We start from the raw sequence: 20,944 nt of genomic DNA on the forward strand, positions 1-20,944 counted from the left end.
TGTATAGTAACATGGGTATTAAATGAAAACTGTTATGGATATCCTGGGAATTACACTTCCTTTTTTATTGCATTATTCATGGATGTGTAGTCTTCTGTCTGCAGTGGAGAGCTCCGGGTTTGTTAGCCTGTACCCCATGTTTGAACACAAGAGGTGAGCCGTATCTCTAATTCTTACTGGACATCTCCAGAGGAGTAAGATTTCAGAGGCTTCGTTCTGAAATAACTTTCTCCTTCCAGCTGGCATGCCTCTTCCTCCTCGTAAAAAACAAAAAAAACAAACAAAAAACAAAAACAGGCCCTTGATCATGCAAGAAACCAAAAGTAATTGAGTTGATTGGGAGAATAAAACTGAGTTAGGAAGTAAATTGTTACTCACAAATAAAGAAAGCTCATATATTTATTACATAAATCTGACATCATCCTGTCAATGATGAACCATCATTTTAAGCAGAGGAGTGATGCAGTTAAATTTGTATTTTTGACACATTGCCTGGTGGCTTTTTGGAGGGTCGATTTGAAGGCAGTGAAATTTGGAGACCAGAGGACAGATGGGAGGTTGTAGTGGTAATACATACAGGCCCAGAGAACGGTGGTATGTGCTGGTGCGGTCAGGTTGGGCGTAGAATACGGCGTGGCTGAAGACAAGGTGATTTGAAGCTGTGCAGCCCATGCTCACGTATACGTGAGGACTCGGGATGTACTGTTAACGGATACTCGGGGCGGGAAACACAAATATGAGAGTCATCAGGCTACAGTTTTCAAATAAGCCATGGGAGCAGAGGCGACGTAAAGTGAAGGAGGGAGGGGGTAGAGGAGATGGCCTAAACCTGCACTCCGCCATCTTAAGGGAGTGGCAGGAACAGAGCTTTGGAACGGTTCATTTTAAAGGAGGAACCAGTGAGGAAAACCAAAACCTACTTGGCACCGGTTGCTTTGCGGCAGGATGGATTGCAGGGAACGAGAGCAGAGGTCTCAGTGAGAAGGCTGTTGTTCAAACAAGAGGTGAGGGCCGCTTGGCATAGAGTGGCGGTTGTGGGCTCAGCAGAAGGGGATGAGATAGATGGAAACGTGGGAGGCAGGAGGAGACGTGAGCCATGCTAACCAGGTAGAGGGTGGCCCTACATCTGAGAAGGGGACCGCGGGTACAGGTCAGGAAACCGTCCGAGTAGATGAGACTCAAGAGGAGGACAGTGGACCAAAGATGGAACCTCTGAGAGTGGTTTTATTGGCAAGGTGGAAGACAGCATAGCGGTGGAACAGGGACCAGTGGCTGGGAGGGGCGACAGTCAGAGAACATGTGGAAACGGGAGGCGCCAGATGGATGGCTCTGCTCCTAACACACAGGCTTCTTGATCGCTTTGTGGAGCCACCTTCCCATCCCCCCCCCCCCCCCCCCCCCCCGTGCTCCCTACAAACTTCTAGTTCTGTCTCAGAATTGAAACGTCACGTCTGTGAATCCGTTCTGCTGCCCCTTAGTCACTTCCTTCCTTCTTGTATCACTTTCCTTTCTGATGATGGGATTACTGTGTGTGTGTGTTTACTTGCCCCCTTCTTAGACCGTTAGCACTTTTAGAAGGTAAGCAGCATTTCAGTTGTCTTTATGTCCTTAGAACCTTAATAAATGTCTGTTAAATACTAATGCCATGAACACAGTAGGTGGTGGTGAGTCGAAATGCAAAGTGGATGATAGAACACTTCTGTGCAAAACTGGTCATTTCAAAGGCAGAGACCTGTGCTTTGAAATCTTAAAATTAGTGTGGTCTGTGGCTGTGTATTTTATGTGTTAGGATATTATTGCCTGCGATTTATATCTTATGTATGTATGTATGTGTGTATATATATACACATATATATATATAAATGTGAAAATTTTTTTAATGTTTATTTTTGAGACAGTGTGAGCGAGGGGAGGCACAGAGAGAGAGGGAGATACAGGATCCAAAGCATGCTCCAGGCTCTGTGCTGACAGCTCAGAGGCTCGAACTCACCAACTGAGAAATCATGACCTGAGTTGAACTCAGATGTTTAATCTACTGAGCCACCCAGGTGCCTCTTATATCTTTGTTTAAAATGTTGTGCTGTTTGAAGAAATCTGACAAAAATTCCTTTTTTTTTTTTTTTTCTATTTTTTAAAAAATTTATATCCAAGTTAGCATATAGTGCAATAATGCTTTCAGGAGTAGAATTCATCCCCTGCATATAACACCCAGTGCTCATCCCAACAAGTGTCCTCCTTAATGCCCCTTGCCTATTTAGCCCATCCCCCTACCCACAGCTCCTCCAGCAACCCTCAGTTTGTTCTCCGTATTTAAGAGTCTCTTATGTTTGTCTCCCTCCCTGTTTTTATCTTGTTTTGTTTCCCTGCCCTTAGGTTCATCTGCTTTGTATCTTAAATTCCACATATGAGTGAAGTCATATATTTGTCTTACTGGCTAATTTCGCTTAGCATAATACACTCTAGTTCCATCCACATTATTGTAGATGGCAAGATTTCATTCTTTTTGATTGCCGAGTGTATGTGTATACACATACACACACACACACACCTTTATCCATTCATCTGTCAATGGACATTTGGGCTTTTTCCATACTTTGGCTATCGTTTGACAAATATTCTTAAGGACATTTTATTTTTTTGACTTTTAAAAAAAATTTTTTTACTGCTTATTTTTGAGAGAGAGAGAGAGAGACACACAGAGTAGTGCAAGTGGGAGAGGAGCAGAGAGAGAGGGAGACACAGAATCCGAAGCAGGCTCCAGGCTCTGAGCTGTCAGCACAGAGCCCGATGCAGGGCTTGAACCCACAAACTATGAGATGATGACTTGAGCCAAAGTCAAACACTTAATTGACTGCGCCCCCCGGGAGCTCCAAGAACATTTTAGTTTTTTAGGTTCTGATTTGTGGTCCTGATAATTTTTTTTAAACCGTGATTATTCAGACCTCAGATTAAGAAGAGAGCTGTCACTAGGCCGGGGGAGCATAAGCTGCTTATTTATAAGATTAAAAGAAATCTGAGATGTCTGTACTGTTTTTAACAATGTGAAGTTTATATTTCTGGCATTTTATCTGTCTTAATAGGAAACAGTAATTGAACACTTAGACTTAGTGGTGTCTTTTTTTTTTTTTTTTTTTTTGTAATTTTTTTTTTAAACGTTTATTTATTTTTGAGACAGAGAGCATGAACGGGGGAGGGGCAGAGAGAGAGGGAGGCACAGAATCGGAAGCAGGCTCCAGGCTCTGAGCCATCAGCCCAGAGCCTGACGCGGGGCTCGAACCCACGGACCGCGAGATCGTGACCTGAGCTGAAGTCGGACGCTTAACCGACTGAGCCACCCAGGCGCCCCAGTGGTGTCTTAAGATATTGACATAACGTGACATAACATGGACTGGAAGTTTTATGTGTTTCCTCACTTTTTTTTTTAGGAAGTTCAGTACCTGCTTCAAGTAGCAGCACCGTCGCTGCCTCTCTGTCTTCTGGAAGCTGCCTTGGGTTAGACAAGTTCAAGAAACCAGAGGGAAGCTGGGACTGTGAAGTGTGCCTAGTGCAAAATAAAGCCGACTCTACCAAATGCATAGCATGCGAAAGTGCAAAGCCAGGCACAAAGTCTGAGTTCAAAGGTAAGGCCTGGGTGAAGTGCCTCCTTGTATCATCATTTTATTTTATTTATTAACGTTTATTTCTTTTTAAGAAGAGAGAGACAGAGCATGAGCAGGGGAGGAGAGAGAGGGAGACACAGAATCTGAAACAGGCTCCACGCTCTGAGCTGTCCGCACAGAGCCTGATGCGGGGCTCGAACTCAGAGACTGTGAGATCATGACCTGAGCTGAAGTCGATGCTCAACTGACTGAGCCACCCAGGCACCCCTTGTATCATCATTTTAAAGTGAAATATTTGCAAACAGCTTTAGCTTAAAAATTGTTCCTTCTCTTGTTGAAAATGCATGTAAAATGAGGTATTGTTTTGGACACTTTGACCTCACATCTGTGTCCGAGTTACTGTAAAGTTAGATTATTAGACTGGCCAGCAGTGAGGTATCTTCTCTTCAGCTGGGTGAGGAACTTCTCTCTTGTGTAGTTGAATCTGAGAGAGTTTCAGTTACTTGTTTTTCATTGTTAACCTGTTTGGCATCTAGATGAATTTCCTCTTACCTGGGAATTTACACCCCTAGAGCCTTATTGTAAGTACTCTGGATGTGGGATTTGGTTTCCCAGGGTATGTCCCAGAAAAAGAGCTCTCTTCATATTTTGTTCTGTAAATATAAAGGAGGAACCTCTAAAAATAATTTATGCTAAGACTGTCTGTGGAGGTCAAATTTTTCGTCTCCGTAGTCATTAATGATTTATTTCATACTTCACGTGAGGTACATTGCAGTCGAAATCTTGATAAAAGCTGGGAAAGAGATTTTAGATCTGAAGGAAGAGTCAGGGAGAGGGGAGAAAGAGTTTAATCTATAAGGGAATAGGCCTCGAAGGTTAATCTGTGAGGGCATTAAAAAAGTATGCCAAGCTTTATCTGCTCGTAACCATTCTGTGGACTAGTGGCTTTCAAACTTTTTAACTGGAAACCCATCAAACTTTTACATTGTGACCCCCTCTCATGCACAGGGTGTTTGTATGATTGAAAAGAAGTTTTACAAGTCAATTCTTACTCTTTAGTATGTTTAAGTTACCCTGTTTCTCTTCTTTTTTCATTTAGAAGAAAATTACTGGTTATAACCCATAAAATTGCATGACAGTGAGTCACAACTGGTTTGAAAAACACTGCATTTGGGTGTGGTAGAAGATCCCTACTTTCCAGCCCACTTGAGGTCGTTAACCTCATGGTCCTTTTCCCATGTTCTCTACCTGCTGCACAGTAATCAGCTTCCCTTTAAATCTGTCCCTTTGAGGCAGAGGTGATAATGAGTTAATTGTCTTCAGCACCTTCATTTTTGACTTCCTGTCTAAAGAAATATCGCTTAAGGTATTTAGAGACCTTGTGGATAGGCCACTTGCTCCTGAGATTCTGATAATTTTCAGTTACATTTCTTAGCAAAAGAGGGGAATGTATCATCATTAAAGAGGGGAAGGTGTACAGATATGAGGGCTTGTAAAGTTTGGCTGTCATTGGTCTTATTTATACGTGGGTAAGCAGAATGAGGAGTAAATATCTTGGCACACGAATTATATCTGTTTTCAGCTCATCAGTCAAGTACTGCATTTCCAGTTTACTCAGCTACAAAAAAGCATTATGAAACCAAGACTTTGATCTTGTCAATATAGTGTGAGCTTCTGCTTATGCAGTTCTTCTGGTTCTTTGATGCTGAAGTCTTTTTAAAATTTTTTGATTAGTAGCCCATTTACAAGATTTCAAACTCCAGTTACGACAGGATTCACAGAGAAAAGTTTATCTCTTGTCCCCGTTGGTTCATTTTCCATCCTTCCTCCCCTACCAACAGTAATAACTGTGGTTAGTTCCTTACAACTTTTCCATAGTTTATTTATGCACATGATAAGCAAATTCTATATATTTTTCTATATATAGAAATTGTATATATTTTTATTTCTGTCTGTTTTAGAAAATGTAGATCATACTGCCTTTCTGCCCCCTTGATTTTATCACAGATTAGCTTGGACACACCTTTGTTCTTTATTCTTCATTTATAGCTGCTGGGATTGCATATGGCATTTTATGTGTCTTTGAATTTCTTTAAAATAAAGACTTATTTAACAGAAGACAATGGGGGAGGGAAAGGGGCGGGGGGAAAGTTACAGATAGGGAGGCAAACCATAAGAGATTCTTAAATACTGAGAACAGAGTGAGGGTTGATGGGAGCTGGGGGAGAGGGGAAAGTGGGTGATGGGCACTGAAGAGGGCACCTGTTGGGATGAGCACTGGATATTGTATGGAAACCAATTCGACGATAAATTATATTCTATAAAAAAAGTAATAAAGACTTAGGATGTGAGGGTGATCTGGCTGTGACATCTGTCACTCCGAGTGATCTCCAGGGTTGATTTGGCCCATGTGGCTGGCTAGGCTGGTGTCCCCTTCCTCCCTCGCGGCTCTATGTGGGTTCCCTCCCGAAGCTGTGCACTGGGCCCAAGAGGATGACCTTGCATGACAGAGGGGGACTGACTGTTGCTCAGGCAGAAGTGTAGAAGTAGCTGTGCTCCCCTCCTAGAACCTCCAGACAAGCTCTCCAGGAGAGCTCCCTGCAGAATGTAGGGTAGTCAAGCTTCCAAGACTCCAGGCACATCCAGATGAGGTGCCGCGTGTGGCTGTCTGCCTTTCTTAAGGAAGTAAATGAATAAATAAAATTTAAAAAAACAAAACCAAAAAAACTCGTAACCCTAGAATTGCTGGGTCAGAGGATACATGTGTTTGGAAATTTTGGTAAATATTGACAGTTGCCTTCCACAAATTTCATGCTATTTTACACATCCACCTGTAATCTATAAAGTGTCTGTTTTTCCTAGACCCCTTGCCATTACTGTCTTACCAAATTTATGTGAGCTCTGCCAGTGTCCCAGGTGAATAAGTGGCATGTCAGTGTAGTTGTGGGGATCGAGGTGTGATTCGTACGCTGAATACTGGGCAACTAGTTGGCGTTCACTGCCACTTCCTCACACTCTTCACCATAGGCCTTTTCGAAGTTATTCCTGTGTTTCTCTTTCTGTTTCAGGTGTACATTTTGTTTGAGAGGATAGCATTAATTCGGTGTCTTTTATATTTTGAAGGCTTTGGCACGTCTTCCCCGTCTCCGAACCCAGCTGCCTCATCCTTCAAATTTGGTCTCCCGTCGTCGTCTTCTGGGCCTTCTCAGACTTTAACAAGCACTGGAGATTTTAAATTTGGAGAGCAGGGAGGCTTCAAGATAGGTGTGTCTTCAGATTCTGAGTCTCCAAACTCCATGAGTGAAGGCTTTAAATTTTCAAAACCAATAGGAGATTTTAAGTTTGGAGTTTCGTCCGAGTCCAAGCCTGAAGAAGCTAAAAAGGACAACAAGAACGATAATGGTTTTAAGTTCGGACTCTCTTCGGGTTTAAGCAATACGGCATCGTTAGCTCCGTTTCAGTTTGGGGTGTCTAATCTTGGGCAGCAAGAGAAGAAAGAGGAGCTCCCTAAATCTTCATCTACAGGCTTTAGCTTTGGTACAGGTGTCATTAACTCGGCACCTGCTGCTGCCGTCACCGGGGTGACCGCTGAGAACAAGAGCAGCTTCAGCTTTGGAGCCATAGGAGCCAAGAGCGTTTCGGTGGCTCCGTTCACAGGGAAGACGTCAGAAGCAAACAAAGAAGACACGCCCGCCACCAAGGGAGGGTTCACTTTTGGTGGCACGGAGCCTGCCCCCGTGCCATCTGCCTCTTTGTTCGTTTTGGGAAGGACAGAAGAGAAACAGCAAGAGCCGGTCACTTCTACTTCTCTGGTGTTTGGGAAGAAAGCGGACAATGAGGAGCCGAAGTGTCAACCAGTGTTTTCCTTTGGGAATTCAGAGCAAACCAAAGATGAGAGTTCTGCAAAGGCCACCTTTAGTTTCAGTGTGGCAAAACCATCTGAGAAGGAATCGGAACAGCCTACGAAGGCCGCGTTTGCATTTGGGTCTCAAACCAATACCACGACTGGTAAGTATTAAACACTTTTCTTTCTTTTTTTTTCTGCAAGGCATCTCTGGTATCTGGACAAATGCAGCAGGTCAGGGAATGGTTTACACTGGACATAGTTGAGAGAGACCAATAAAGACTCTCTGGGAAGGAGCCTAGGATTTGCAGTGTTCACTGCTCCAAACCCTTATGATGCAATGATGTTACCTGCAGATCTGATTCTGAGAAATACACCGCTGATGGAGAGCCCCCAGCATTTCCCATCTGTCCATGTTTCTCCCTTCTGTTTGAGCTTTGACAATCAGAATTGGCATACTGCTCAGGAAAGTAGGCCTTCTTTTGTCAGCTCATGAAATATTTTCTAACTAAATCTTTCTGTGCAGGCGTTCGTTCACAAATAGAGTTACCCAGTCATCATCAGGCGTCCAAGGAGCATAGACCACAAATAGAGTTAATCTCTGAAACAGAGGCGATTATGAAAACTAAAATCCTGAAGAGAAAATGAAGTAGCATTTTTTTAAAACTTAAAAACATGCTTGGTGAAATAAAATTCTGTGGGCTGAGCAGCAGAAGAAACACAGATGATAGGTTGGTGAACTGGGATTTCCCAGAGCCCATGCCGAAGTGTAGAGAGAATGGAGTCCAGCTGGTTCTCAGGCCATTCATTGCAAGAAGAGTGCTTAGAAGAAGAGGACAGGGCAGAGGAGGGAGCAAAGCAGTGACGGAAGAGTATTTCCTCCCTGTAGAGCAAGACCCTGGCCTTAAAAATGGAAATGGCCCACTCACTGGCAAAGACCAGTGAAATGACAGGACACCAAAGCCAAAATCCTGAATGCTCTCTAAGAGAGGAAAGCTGTTTGCCACAAATAAACAAGTATCAGGTTAGCATCACACTTCTAATTTGTAACATCATATGCTTAAAACAGTGGAGCACTGTCCTCAAAGTGAAAATGGTCTTTTTATTTTCTAGAGAGCACGTGCTAGTGCGAGCACAAGCAGGGGAGGGGCAGAGAGAGAGGGAGAGAGAGAATCTTAAGCAGGCTCTGTGCCCAGCCCAGAGCCCAGTGCGAGGCTTGATCTCACAACCACGAGACCATGACCTGAGCTGAGATCAACAGTCGGACGCTCAACCGACTGAGCCACCCAGATGCCCCGTGAAAATGGTCTTGGGTACCTGGGTGGCTCAGTCGGTTAAGCATCCGACTTCAGCTCAAGCCATCTCGCATTTTGTGATCTTGAGTCCCACGTTGGGCTTTGCTGACAGCTCAGAGCCTGGAGCCTGCTTCGGATTCTGTCTCCTTCTCTGCCCCTCCCCTGCTTGTGCTCTGTCTCTCTCTGTCTCTCAACAATAAATAAATGTTAAAAAAGAAAATGGTCTTGATCCTACAATTTTATATCCAGCCAAATTTGGTCGAACGTGAGGGCAAAATAGAGATGTTTTCAGGCAAACAAAAAAAATAAGAATTGAACACCCATGAGCACTTCTGAATAATATATTGGGAGCAAGATGAAAAATTAACCTGACCAGGGTGGGGTGGGGGGTGCGGGGAGAATGGAATTCAGTGAGTAGGTGTGAGCAGTTTGTGTCTGTTGTCTGTTTGGAAATTCAAAACACTCTCCAAAAATAATAAAAACTAAATTATATATGATTTGGAAAGGAATAAAAATAAGATCAGGTCTAATCGGATATAATTATGGTGTTACTATACTCTTTCCATTGAAATAGACACTCTTAACCTCTCATTAACCAACTTGAAAGTGAACCAACTTGTTCCATTGTCTGTAAATCATACTAATGCCCGTTTCATATTATGGCCAGCCCTGTCCAGTACACAGTATTGGAACTGAGACAGTATTGGAACAGTTGAAAAAATGTCTTTACTAAAGTGGGTGGTTTCAGGATCACCATATAAAAACCAGTAGCTTTCCTCTGAATCAGCAATAAATAGTTGGACAAATGTCACTTGCATTTTCTAACATCTTTAATTTGTGTTTTATAACAGCAACAGAACTTGTAACAGGCTAAATAATTAAACGAACAGAAAAGACCTATTTATTAATACCTGTTCCTGAGTGAGAATAGTCTCCTGCCCAGCCCAAGATAATTTGTTTTTTTTTTTTGTGTTTAGTTGAAGTGTAGTTGACACACAGCATTACTTTAGTTTCGAGTGTACGACTCAGTGATGCCCCAGTTCTGTGCATTTGCTGTGCTCACCACAAGTGTAACTGCTGTCTGTGGCCATGCAACACTGTTACAGTGCCATAGACTGTCTTCCCTGCACGCTCCCTTTTATCCCGGTGACTTACTCATTCCATAACTGGAAGCCTTAATTTCCGTTTCTTTTTCTTAACGTTTATTTGTTAACGTTCTAAGACAGAACGTGAGCAGGGGAGGGGCAGAGAGAGAGGGAGACGCAGAATCCAAAGCAGCTCCAGGCTCTGAGCTGTCAGCACAGAGCCCGACGCGGGGCTTGAACTCACAAACCACAAGATCAAGACCTGAGCTGAAGTCGGTCGCTTAACCGACTGAGCCACTCAGGCACCCCCTTAATTTCTGTTTGTAGAGGAATTTTTGTGGAGTGTGACAAGCTAAGGTAATTTTAAAATGCACATGGAAGGGAAAATGCACAAGAAATTTTGGGGAGAAGGGCGGGCACACAAACAGGTTTACTATCAAACCAGACTATAAAGCTACAATAATTAAAACAGTCTAGTAACAGTAGCTATAGAGGAAACAAATGCGCACATACTTAGAAATTTAGTGTGTCGTAAAGGTGGAGTCACGAATTAGCGAGTGAAGGACGTGCTGGTCAGTAAATGCTGCAGAGAGAATTGACTGCTGGTTGGAGAAATGATAATTTTGCTAACATAAATTGCAAAGTCGAGAGCACAGCTGTCTCCCACTGTCCGAGCTGTTACCCGTAGTCTTCAGCTGGATGTGTTGAATTTAAGGGATGTTTTTATTCTTATTAATCTGAATGCTGAGGACTTGCCTTCTTCTGTAAGACACACTTCAGAAGCCGTAAAAGGGAAGATGGATGTATTTGCTTACATCATAATTTAATATAGTGTGTGCATTTGCTGAATGAATTTTTATAAAAAAGTTACTGTTTCTGTTTTCTGGTGAATGTGTGGACCGTAGGCAAGGGACAAATGCTTTGTGTGATTCCTTGTTCTTAAAGACTTTTGTTTGCATCTTTATTTCTCTCTTACAGATCCAGGTGCAGCAAAACCAGTGTTCAGTTTCTTGAACAACAGTTCTTCTAATTCAAGTGCACCGGCCACTTCGGCAGCCGGGGGCATATTCGGTAGCTGCACCGCGTCCTCCAGTGCGCCGGTGGCTGCCTTCGTGTTTGGACAGGCCAGCAACCCTGTGAGCAGCTCCGCCTTCGGGAGCTCCGCGGAGGCCAGTACTTCTCAGTCTCTGCTGTTTTCTCAGGAGAGCAAACCTGCAGCCACGTCCAGCGCGGGCTCAGCGGTCACCCCGTTCGTCTTCGGTCCAGGGGCCGGCGGGAGTAATCCCGTAACCTCCGGTTTCACTTTTGGAGCTACCACCACATGCAGCTCTGCAGGTACGTTTATTTACAAAAGAAAAACAGGTTGTAGTTGGACTGTTTCATCCTGTCTGCTCTTAGCAAGTAACCTATCGCGGGTTGTTACAGAACAGCCCGGGTGCCGTTAGGTCGCCTGCCCCCGAAGGTTACGGGTGTGGCAACCGTTCACTGCGTGGAATCCCGTGCAGTCTGTGTTCGGTTTAATAGAATTAACTCTTAGGAGGGATTTTTCTGATCTCAACAAGAGTGTAGTCTTTAGATTTTCCAAGTGTTCTTTTTGAAATGTCAGGTTGTCAAGTTACCAGACACTGGGGGCTATTTCGTTAGACGTAGGCCCGCATTACGTGTATATACGTGATGACGACATTAGCTGATTTCTGCAGTGCGTTGAATGTCTGGTGAAAATCAGTTATCTTCTTGGATGGATCCCTTTACCTCAAAAAGTTTGGCTGTGAAGGTGGGGACTCTTGGCTAATAATTTTTGTTTATATGAATTCTATATGGCTTTACGAAATAATAGGATTGTATTCTTCATTATTATTGAAAACTGGCCCTGATGGGACTTGTTCAGCAAGGTAAAGTGAAAAGAGGCTCTCGGTTTGCAGCTAAATTTTTAGACCTTCCTTAAGGATTATCTGGTTGTAGCTGTTAGCTGACGTGATTGTTTCTCTGGGTCTCTAGGATCCTCCTTCGTGTTTGGCACTGGACCTTCAGCACCGTCTGCCAGTCCAGCGTTTGGTGTTAACCAAACCCCGACGTTTGGACAGAGTCAAGGTGCCAGCCAGCCGAATCCCTCAGGCTTCGGAGCCCTGTCATCTTCCACAGCGTTGTTTTCTGCCGCTTCTCAGCCCACGCCACCCACTTTTGGGACAGTGTCAAGCAGCAGCCAGCCTCCTGTGTTTGGACAACAGCCTAGTCAGTCTGCATTTGGCTCTGCAGCAGCTCCTAGTTCTAGTAAGTGTGTGCTGGTCACATAGTTTGCATCCGTACCCAGGTGCTGGTGGCTCCCAATAGAGTATGGTTTCTGAATTTTGAAGCCATGTATGTGTCTTCGTTTTTTAAACGTCTTATACTTGGCAGAATAGAGAAATATGTGTTTGGACTTTGTAATATAAACAACATTCTCAACTTCATACCGTTAAAAGTAAGCGCTTGAAGGTATTCATGTATGTGGTTAAAATGTAGCCATTTCTTACTCTTTGATGTAGATTGGACATTCATTCAGTCCCATTTCTCCCCATCTGAATTTGGGAGCACTCCAGCCTAGATTCCAGCTATATTTTCTAGTCCTCGTTGTGGGAGGTTACGCCCCCAAGTGCAGTGCTCTCCTGGGACCGGACAGCCCGTTGTCCCAGGAACTTTCTGTTGGATGACACCTGACTGGCAATATGTAAACAAGTACATTGTTTTCAGTCTGGCTAATCACATTGTACTATGATGTGTTTCCTCAGAATTGCACGATGTGTCTTTTTCTCACTGTGAAATATAACTTCATGTAGAAAAACCTGAAACATAAATGAACAGTGTGATGTTGCAGCAAAATGCTTGTGTAGCCCGCTGCCCAGGAGCCCCTCCGGTCTCCCTTTTTGATCACACGCCTCTTTCCTTGCTCTGATGGGCCCTGGCCTTTATGATTGTCACTTTCCTGGGGTTTTTAAAAGTGAACTACTGATAAGTGAATCTCTACAAGATACCATTTTGCCTTATTTTTAACTATACATACACACACACACACACACACACACAGTAAGATCCCATACATATATATATATGGAATCATATATATATATGGAATCTTACTGTATTCAGTCTTTTGCTTCTTGTGTCTTTTGCTTTACTTGTAAAGCACATCCATGTTATTACATATAGTTTGTTCATTTTCATTGCTGTAGAGTAAATCAGTCTATGAACATACCGCGATTTATCTATGTACCGCTGTTTTTAGCTGTGAGGACATGCCGTTCTGCTCGTGCCGTGCCCACGCTGCAGGGTGCACGTGCATGTTTCTCTAGGGTACGTACCGGGAAAGGGGCCACTGGATTCCGAGGTGCGTGTGCATATCTTCTATGTTACAGCATAACACAAGCTTGGCCTGGCAGATTGTTCACATTCACATCCTGCTGTCTTGTGTGAAGATTCTCATGTCTGGATTCTACTTGATTTCATTTTTTGTGAATTGTTTTTATAAGGTTTTTTTTTGTTTTGTTTTTTGTTTTTTGTTTTAATTTTTGTGGCTGTTTTTCATTTCCATTGTTTTGCTTTTGCTTATTTTGTAGGAATTATTAATGTATTCCGGATATTAATACTTGGTCAGTTAGTACAGGTAGCAGAACTTCTATGACACATATTACCCACTTCAATGGGGATTAGTTGATTCTTCTCACTGTGAGGCGGTGGAGAGTTTAGCTTTCTTTCACACAGGTGACATTTCCCTCAGTCCTCCTGATGTGGGGACCACCGTGTGCTTGGATCAGTGGCCCGAGTGTGCAGACTGTGTGATATATACTTTGCTATTCTTCTCTCTACAGGGTTTTGTTTTCTACAGCACGAATGATCCCCGTCTGTGTTGATGTCTTTGTACCTGTCAGTAGTTACAACTTTGGCTCTCCTCCTGTTCATCTAGATCACTTCTCAGTATTTTCAAATACATTGGCTGTGTGCTATTTAGTACCTGAGAGAAACTTATCTGCTCCTCCCACCAGAATCCTCCCACAGAACCTTCTAATCTCCTTTCTAGGCCCACTGTTGAACTGTGGTCTCGGCATCTCTTTTTACCTTTCTCTTGGAGATTCTGGAACCCTTCCTCTCAAAAGAATCTCTTTGCTGGATGATGTCAGTGTTGTCTTATTTCTTTGTTTTAATAGAGCAGCTCTTCCAGTGATTCCTGAAGTCCTCAGGGAAGAAAGTTTTGAGACCTTACATTTCTGGAATATTTTCATTATGCCCCTGCGTTTGGTAAGATTTCAGTTGAGTACAGGTTTAGATTGGACATAATTTCCATAGTTTTGAGGGCATCTCTCCATTGTGGACTTTCTGGCTCAGAGTTACTCTTGAACTCTTTCTTCATCTCTGCTCTTTGACCATTTCTTCTTTCTGAAATCTCATTAGAATCTTTTCTTTTGCCTCCAGTGTTCTGACTTATCAAGAAGCTGTTCCGGAGCGCCTGTTTGGCTCCGTCGGTTAAGCGTCCGACTTCGGCTCAGGTCAGGATCTCACGGTTCGTGGGCTCGAGCCCCGCGTCGGGCTCTGTGCCGACAGCTTGGAGCCTGGAGCCTATTTCGGATTCTGTGTCTCCCTCTCTCTCTGTTCCTCCCCTGCTCTCACTTGTCTCTCTCTCTCTCAAAAATAAAAGATTTAAAAAAGAAAAAGCTGGGGCGCCTGGGTGGCGCAGTCGGTTAAGCGTCCGACTTCAGCCAGGTCACGATCTCGCGGTCCGTGAGTTCGAGCCCCGCGTCGGGCTCTGGGCCGATGGCTCGGAGCCTGGAGCCTGTTTCCGATTCTGTGTCTCCCTCTCTCTCTGCCCCTCCCCCGTTCATGCTCTGTCTCTCTCTGTCCCAAAAATAAATAAAAAACGTTGAAAAAAAAATTTAAAAAAAAAAAAAGAAAAAGCTGTTCCTTGGTCTGGATGCGTTTTCACCCACTGATTGTGTAAGGAATTTAGTCTGTCCTTTTGTGAACTTTCATTCTTGGGAATTTTCTTGAATTGTTTCTTGGGAAATTTTTGTGCCTCACTCTTCTTTAACTTCTGTTCTTTTTGTCCTTTCTGCGCTTTCTGGGAAGATTTCTTCCATTTATCTTTTATTCCTCCTTCTGTTGAGATTTTACTTCTGCTAGTATTACTTTTTAATTCCAAGTGTTCTTTTTTGTTGTGTGGATGCGTCTTTATATCCTTCCGATTTTGTTCCAAAATTGTTACCTCTTGGTCTCCCACCAGTCACCGTCCCTCTCTCTGCTTCTATGGTTTGGCTATTTTAGATACCTCACAGAAATGAAATCAGGCAGAACTTGTCCTTCTGTGACTGGCTTATTTCACTTAGCATAATGTCCTCCAGAGTCCACGTTTTTGCATATTGTAAGATACTCTTTTTTTTTTTTCTTTAAAGGACGAATAACCATCGTATGTAATGTACATTGTTTAACTCTATTCATGTATCAGTGGACATTTAGGGGGGTTCCACATGTTGGCTGTTGTAAATAATGCCACAGTGAACCCCGGAGTCCAAGTATCTCTTCAAGATTCTGATTCCAAATCTTTTGGATAAATACCCAGAATGGGATTGCTGGATTATATGGTATTTCTACTTTTAATTTCTTGAGGAACCTCCATACTTTCCCACAGTGGCCACATCAGTTAGGGCACAGGGTCCCTTTTCTTCACATGCTCACCAGCTCTCGTTGTCTCTTGTGTTTTTGGTGCCGACAGCCATCCTAACAGGTGTGAGGTGATACCTTACTGTGGTTTTGATTTGCTTTTTCCTGATGATGAGTGATGTTGAGTGATGTTAATGTTTGTTTGCCTGCTGACTATTTGTGTATCATCTTTGGAGATGTCTGCTCAAGTTTTTTGTCTATTTTTTTTTAATGTTTATTTATTTTGAGAGAGAGAGCACAAGCAGGGAGGGGGCAGAGAGAGGGAGAGAGAGAGAATCCCAAGCAGGTTCCACGCTGTCAGCACAGAGCCTGACATGGGACTCGATCTCACGAAACCCTGAGATCATGACCTGAGCTGAAATCACGAGTCGGATGCGTAACCAACTGAGCCACCCAGGCGCCCCGCTTTTTGTCCATTTTTAAATCAGGTTATTTGTGTTTTTTGACCGTTGAGTTGTAGGCGTTCTTGATATTCTGGATACCTGCTTATCAGATACGTGGTTTGCAAATACCTGTTCCCATTCAACTCAAAATTTAATTAGTGTAGGATACCTAAGTACCACTTGATAATTCTTTGTGTTTGGATAGGCTTGTAGATCTTGAATTTCCTTGTAGGTTTATCTGACTGGCCTGTTTACTTGGGAAGACCTGGATGTTAGTGTCAGCAGGTCTGGAATCCCCAGAGAAGATTATTCGGTCTCCTGCCTGGAGGGCACATGTACTCCCCGTGGCCAGGGCTGGGGGGGCGCGGGGCAAGGCCGCAGCTCTCGGCCTTCACCTTGCTTTTACTCCTCCTGGTTTCTGTAGCGTGTCCTTGCCTTTCTGTGTGATGCATCCTGACCCCTGGCCAGAGACCTCTCCAGAGACTTGCTGGGCTGGAGAATGGCCTCTTGTTTGTACCGGGGCGGGACAGATCTGGGCGTCTGCTGCCCACACGGATGATCTCCCGCCTTCCCTGTTGAAGCCCACCCGCCGCCTCCCTTCCTCGGCCGTCCGGCGCCCGGGCCCGTGGGTGTGTTTCGTGTCCGAGGAGTTGCTCCCGTGGGCACCCGCCGCTAGCTCAGTGCTTGGCTCCAGTCCGCCTTCTGGCGCCTCCTCTCCCTCATCTTGCTAAAAACCCCGTTCCTGTTATTTTAGCGTCATCTGTGAATTTGTGAAGAAATTAGCGCTAAATGTCGATTCCACTGTCTTTGTCCAGAAGTCTCTTCTACCCTTTCCTCCTTGGTCATAGGGAAGTCGGGTCACTTGCCAGGGGGCGTGTGAGTCCGTAGCGCGCGTCAGTGGAGAAAACACTTCCTTCTAGTTTTCTTCCTATTAAGCGAATGTAAGTAAGGGAGCTCAACCCCTCCCGCGCTGCACGTGGGCGGGTCGGAGTCCTCGCTAGAACCACTAGCATTTTCACCTTAATGACGTTTTTCTGCTTTAACTATTGTAGCTTCAGTTTTCCAGTTTGGCAGCAGCACCACGAACTTCAACTTCACGAACAACAACCCGTCGGGAGTGTTCACGTTCGGTGCGAACCCCAGCGCTCCTGCGGCCGCGGCCCAGCCCTCGGGCTCGGGGGGCTTTCCGTTCAGCCATCCCGCGGCGGCCTTCACCGTGGGGTAAGAGGGCCTGGCCCCTTGGGGCTGCGTGCGTGCGCCTGCGTGCGTGCTTGCGTGTGCGCGCCCGCACGTGTGTGTGTGTGTGTGTGTGTGTGTGTGTGAGTGACAGTGACATAACAAAAGTATGTTTACCAGTGTGTCGTCGCCCCCCCCCCCCCCCCCCCTCCCGTCACTGGGAGCCCTGAGTAGTAGGATTCTGAGGTTTTGTCCGCGCACTTTGTCACAAAATGAAGTTTTTGTTTTCCCCAGGTCAAACGGGAAAAATATGTTCTCGTCTTCTGGAACTTCAGTCTCTGGGCGTAAGATAAAGACTGCCGTCAGGCGCAAGAAATAAAGGTCACTTTGGTGTTGTGCGCAACACTTCCACAGCAGCCGGTGCCCTGCTTTCCAGATACTGGATCGTCCCATGTGCTGGGTTATCTGACGTCAGATCCGCCTCAAGACTTCTTTAACGTGGGGGTTTTCCTCCTTGTTTTTTCTTTACAGAAGCCCTGCCCTCACCTCTCCCACTCCCATTTTAAAACAAATCACAGCTAGATCGGTGACTGATTCTTCAGCGAAACTCTGACCCGGCACATTGGTCCCTGGCCCGGTGCAGGCTGGCCGGGCCCAGGGAGGGAGCCCCCTCCGCGAATGGCTTTGTAAAGAACCCCTGTGTCTGCACCACCGCGTGCGTTGACACGCGTTTGTGGAACGCACTGACGTTGTAATTATATCGGAGGACCCCCGTGTAGATTAGAGAGTGTTGAAGTGAGTGATTTCTCTGCCGAGTTTGTGCTGGTGTATGTGTGGAGTGAGTCGGGTGTCTCGTGCACTAAGATTTTCCGATAGAGGAAGCCTGATGAAAGGATGGTCCGTGCTAAGGACTTACTAGATCTAGTTCATTCTCCATTTAATAATTCTCTGCTATTTCTATATTTTCATTCTCCTGACTCTCACCTGTCTTGCCTTTTTCATTATTTTATTATGAAACTTGTGTAAATACGATTTTGTTTCTGTACTTTTTTGGCATAACATAAATCTGTGAACTTGAAATTTTAATTTTGTGTTAGAAAATTCGTTCTTTGTTTAGTCTCGTCTCAGATTTTATTATGTAAATCCCATTATTCAAAGTTGCCTAAATCCATTTGGAAATCTTTAAAAAAAAATTGGGGATTCTTAAAGTGAATTTATTGGCTTTTCTGATCCAGTTTTGTTTGGACCAAAAACCAGTATTGTACAAAGTATTAAGCATATATTTTTATATTTACTGAAATGGACTGTGGTGACTTTGGATAATAAGGAAAAGTTTAATATTAAAGCCATGTTTATTACAGTATAATTAATATGTTAAACCATGGGATAAATGCCATCAATAAAAAATTATGAAATATTTTTCGTTCTAGTGTTAACTTATAATGAAGGTACCGGTGTTAACGGAAGGGAACCTTTGTATAAAGGTTCGCCACGGTCAGAGAAATTCCAAAGAATCCATTTAAGTGACTTGGACATCTCCTAAGTGAAGCGGGGAAGTGTCCGAACGTAAAACATGTAGAAGGTACCCTGCTTTTTGTCTGGTGCTAGGAATCACGCCTACTTTGCATATAAATTGACATACCTTTTTAAAAGTTGAAAATAAACACACGTGACCATTTCTGTTTGCATTTGTATCTTCCTTGAGAGGTGACCAGACAGCCGTTTATCGATTGAGCTTTTGGAGACACGTGCCCAGAGCAGCCTGCAAAAACTTGAGTGGTTGTGTCGTGTGGAATTCATTTGGATTATGTTCGCAGATTTTTTTTTTTTCTTTCTGACTAGGTCTCTTCGGTGGTCTGTCAAAAAGAGCTGCTGGGATACGATTTGCCAATTCAGAACTTGAAAACGTTTACAAGCTTTTTTATATGTGTTTCCAACTTTGGCGTAGGATGTTTGTCGTCTTGAAAACCTCTTAGGCCATCGTCAGATGCTGGTTTGGGGGTAGACATTTTCTAATTCTCACTTTATTAGTAATACGCATTTGACACGGGCCTGTCTGGGGGCAAATGGTGATGAGTCCTGGAAATCCAGTCTTCATGCTCGGATGTTGATGCCGAACTAAATTGCGGGCTCGTTCATGTTAGCCATTCTCTAGGCCTGTACGAATCGGGACGTCAGGCTTTCTACTGTGGGAAAGATTCTCATAAGCAATGTGCTAGAAATATTTAGTAGAAGTGACTGAAAATCCTACTTAAGGCGGTTGAAGGAGGAAATCTTCCGGTGCCCAAACTGAAGTCTGTAGAAATGTGTTCGGCGTGTGGCGCTTGTACTTTGCATCTCGACCGCGGCTCTTCTCGGGCTGCACGGGGGAGCTCTAGGGACGCTCGCGAAAGCAGCTCTAGCCTCGAGCCTGTCTGTCCCCTGCTCGGCGAGGTCCGCCGCCCGGACCGGCTCCGGCTGCAGACCCGCTCTCGGTGGCTGTGGGAGCAGCTCGGGCAGGTTTGTGTTCCGTGTTCTATACACAAGTGAAAACTGAGGGCGGTTGGTTGGGAGAAGGGGAAATAGCGCAGGAAGAAAACCCCCTTCTCTGGCTGGAGGACTCCAGATGCAGGAGGTCCAGGCCTGCCACTTTGGGTGCCAGGTGATTTTCAGTAATTCAGGATTTGGGGCGTTAAGAAACAGTAGGATGTAAACAACTGGGAAATCTCTTCAAGCTAGCCGCCTTTGTTCACATCTGTTATAAATTCTCTCCTGCGATTGTTTACGTAATTAGGATTTTGTTATTTGAAATTGAAGTGTTGGAATAACTATTATTTTTTAATGTTTATTTTTGAGAGAGAGTGTGTGGGAGGGGGACAGAGGATCTGAAGTGGGCTCTGTGCTGATAGAGCCGACATAGGGCTCGAACTCACGAACCGTGAAATCATGACCCGAGCCGGAGTCCGTCGCTCAACTGACTGAGCCACCCAGGCGCTCCTGAAGTGTTGGGACGAATTTTAAAAATTTGTAACCAGGCTATAAAGGAGTCTAACACTTTAATTTCAAATGATAAAATCCTAATTATAGGTTTATTTTTAAAATTTATTTTTAACTCTTGACCTACCATACTGGTTTCAGGCGTACAGCAGGAGTCTCTCCTTCGTGCTCCCCACAGTTCAGTGCAATCACCGTCGGTCACCGTACGTTATTCCAGCAGTACTGACTGTGTTACTTACGCTGTCCTTTTCATCTCCGTGACTTGTTTCCGGGGCCCATTTAAAGTGAAACTCCCTGAAAGCTGTACGAAGGTTACGAGCCTGTGTGTTTAATGGAAACTGGCACATTTGGTATAGTCAGGTTGGGGAAATGGCCGTGTACTGGGTCTAGTGACACACACCAGCTGAATTTACGAATAACACGGGGCAGCTCGTAAAGCTTGCTTTAAAAGTCCCCTGTAGTTCCACAATGTGTAGTGTGCGCCTGGGCTCAGATCAACACGGTCTACAGAGCTCAGACCAGGCCACCGTTTTAGCTCCATTTAGGTTTGTCAGCTTTGTTCTTCTTGGGGACCTGTTTTGTATCCTGTCCTCCTCTAGATGTGTTACAACAGGAAATGCTTGTAAGATCAGAACTAGGTTTAAATTGCCCAGCGCGGTCGTTCATCACCTATGAGACTTTGAACTTCCGGTTCTTTGGGTGTAAAATGCGTTCTTAGTATCTTGTATAATGCGGGACGGTTAACCACTTTAAGGAAGGACAGGACTGACTTAACATTAAGCTTAGTCATCTCTGGGGAACTTTCGAGTGACTTTTGCTACAGGACTGTACAACTCCTAAGGGTGGATGGCTTGTTGCTAGATCTTTCTGAAAGCACTCTAGCTGACTGCCATTCTCC

General features: G+C 44.4%; 1 protein-coding gene across 11 annotated transcripts in view; it reads left to right on the top strand.

Annotated features, from left to right (window-relative positions):
* The window catches only part of NUP153 (nucleoporin 153), an 86,079-nt gene extending 67,331 nt beyond the window's left edge, over nucleotides 1–18,748 (top strand). For 8 of the 11 annotated variants that reach the window (XM_058732909.1, XM_058732915.1, XM_058732911.1 and 5 more), the window contains 7 exons: nucleotides 3,426–3,620; nucleotides 6,462–6,515; nucleotides 6,723–7,607; nucleotides 10,802–11,158; nucleotides 11,822–12,094; nucleotides 16,947–17,115; nucleotides 17,365–18,748. In XM_058732909.1, the coding sequence (XP_058588892.1) occupies nucleotides 3,426–3,620; nucleotides 6,462–6,515; nucleotides 6,723–7,607; nucleotides 10,802–11,158; nucleotides 11,822–12,094; nucleotides 16,947–17,115; nucleotides 17,365–17,449 (2,018 nt within the window). In that variant the 3' untranslated portion in view covers nucleotides 17,450–18,748. Of the gene's footprint in view, nucleotides 1–3,425; nucleotides 3,621–6,461; nucleotides 6,516–6,722; nucleotides 7,608–7,969; nucleotides 8,250–10,801; nucleotides 11,159–11,821; nucleotides 12,095–16,946; nucleotides 17,116–17,364 lie in introns of those variants that run through there. The other 3 variants (XM_058732912.1, XM_058732913.1, XM_058732920.1) reach the window with 2 other exon arrangements.
* Nucleotides 18,749–20,944: the final 2,196 nt, after the last annotated feature.

Source organism: Neofelis nebulosa, chromosome 6 (assembly GCF_028018385.1).
Source record: "Neofelis nebulosa isolate mNeoNeb1 chromosome 6, mNeoNeb1.pri, whole genome shotgun sequence".
NCBI classification, from domain to species: Eukaryota; Metazoa; Chordata; class Mammalia; order Carnivora; family Felidae; genus Neofelis; species Neofelis nebulosa.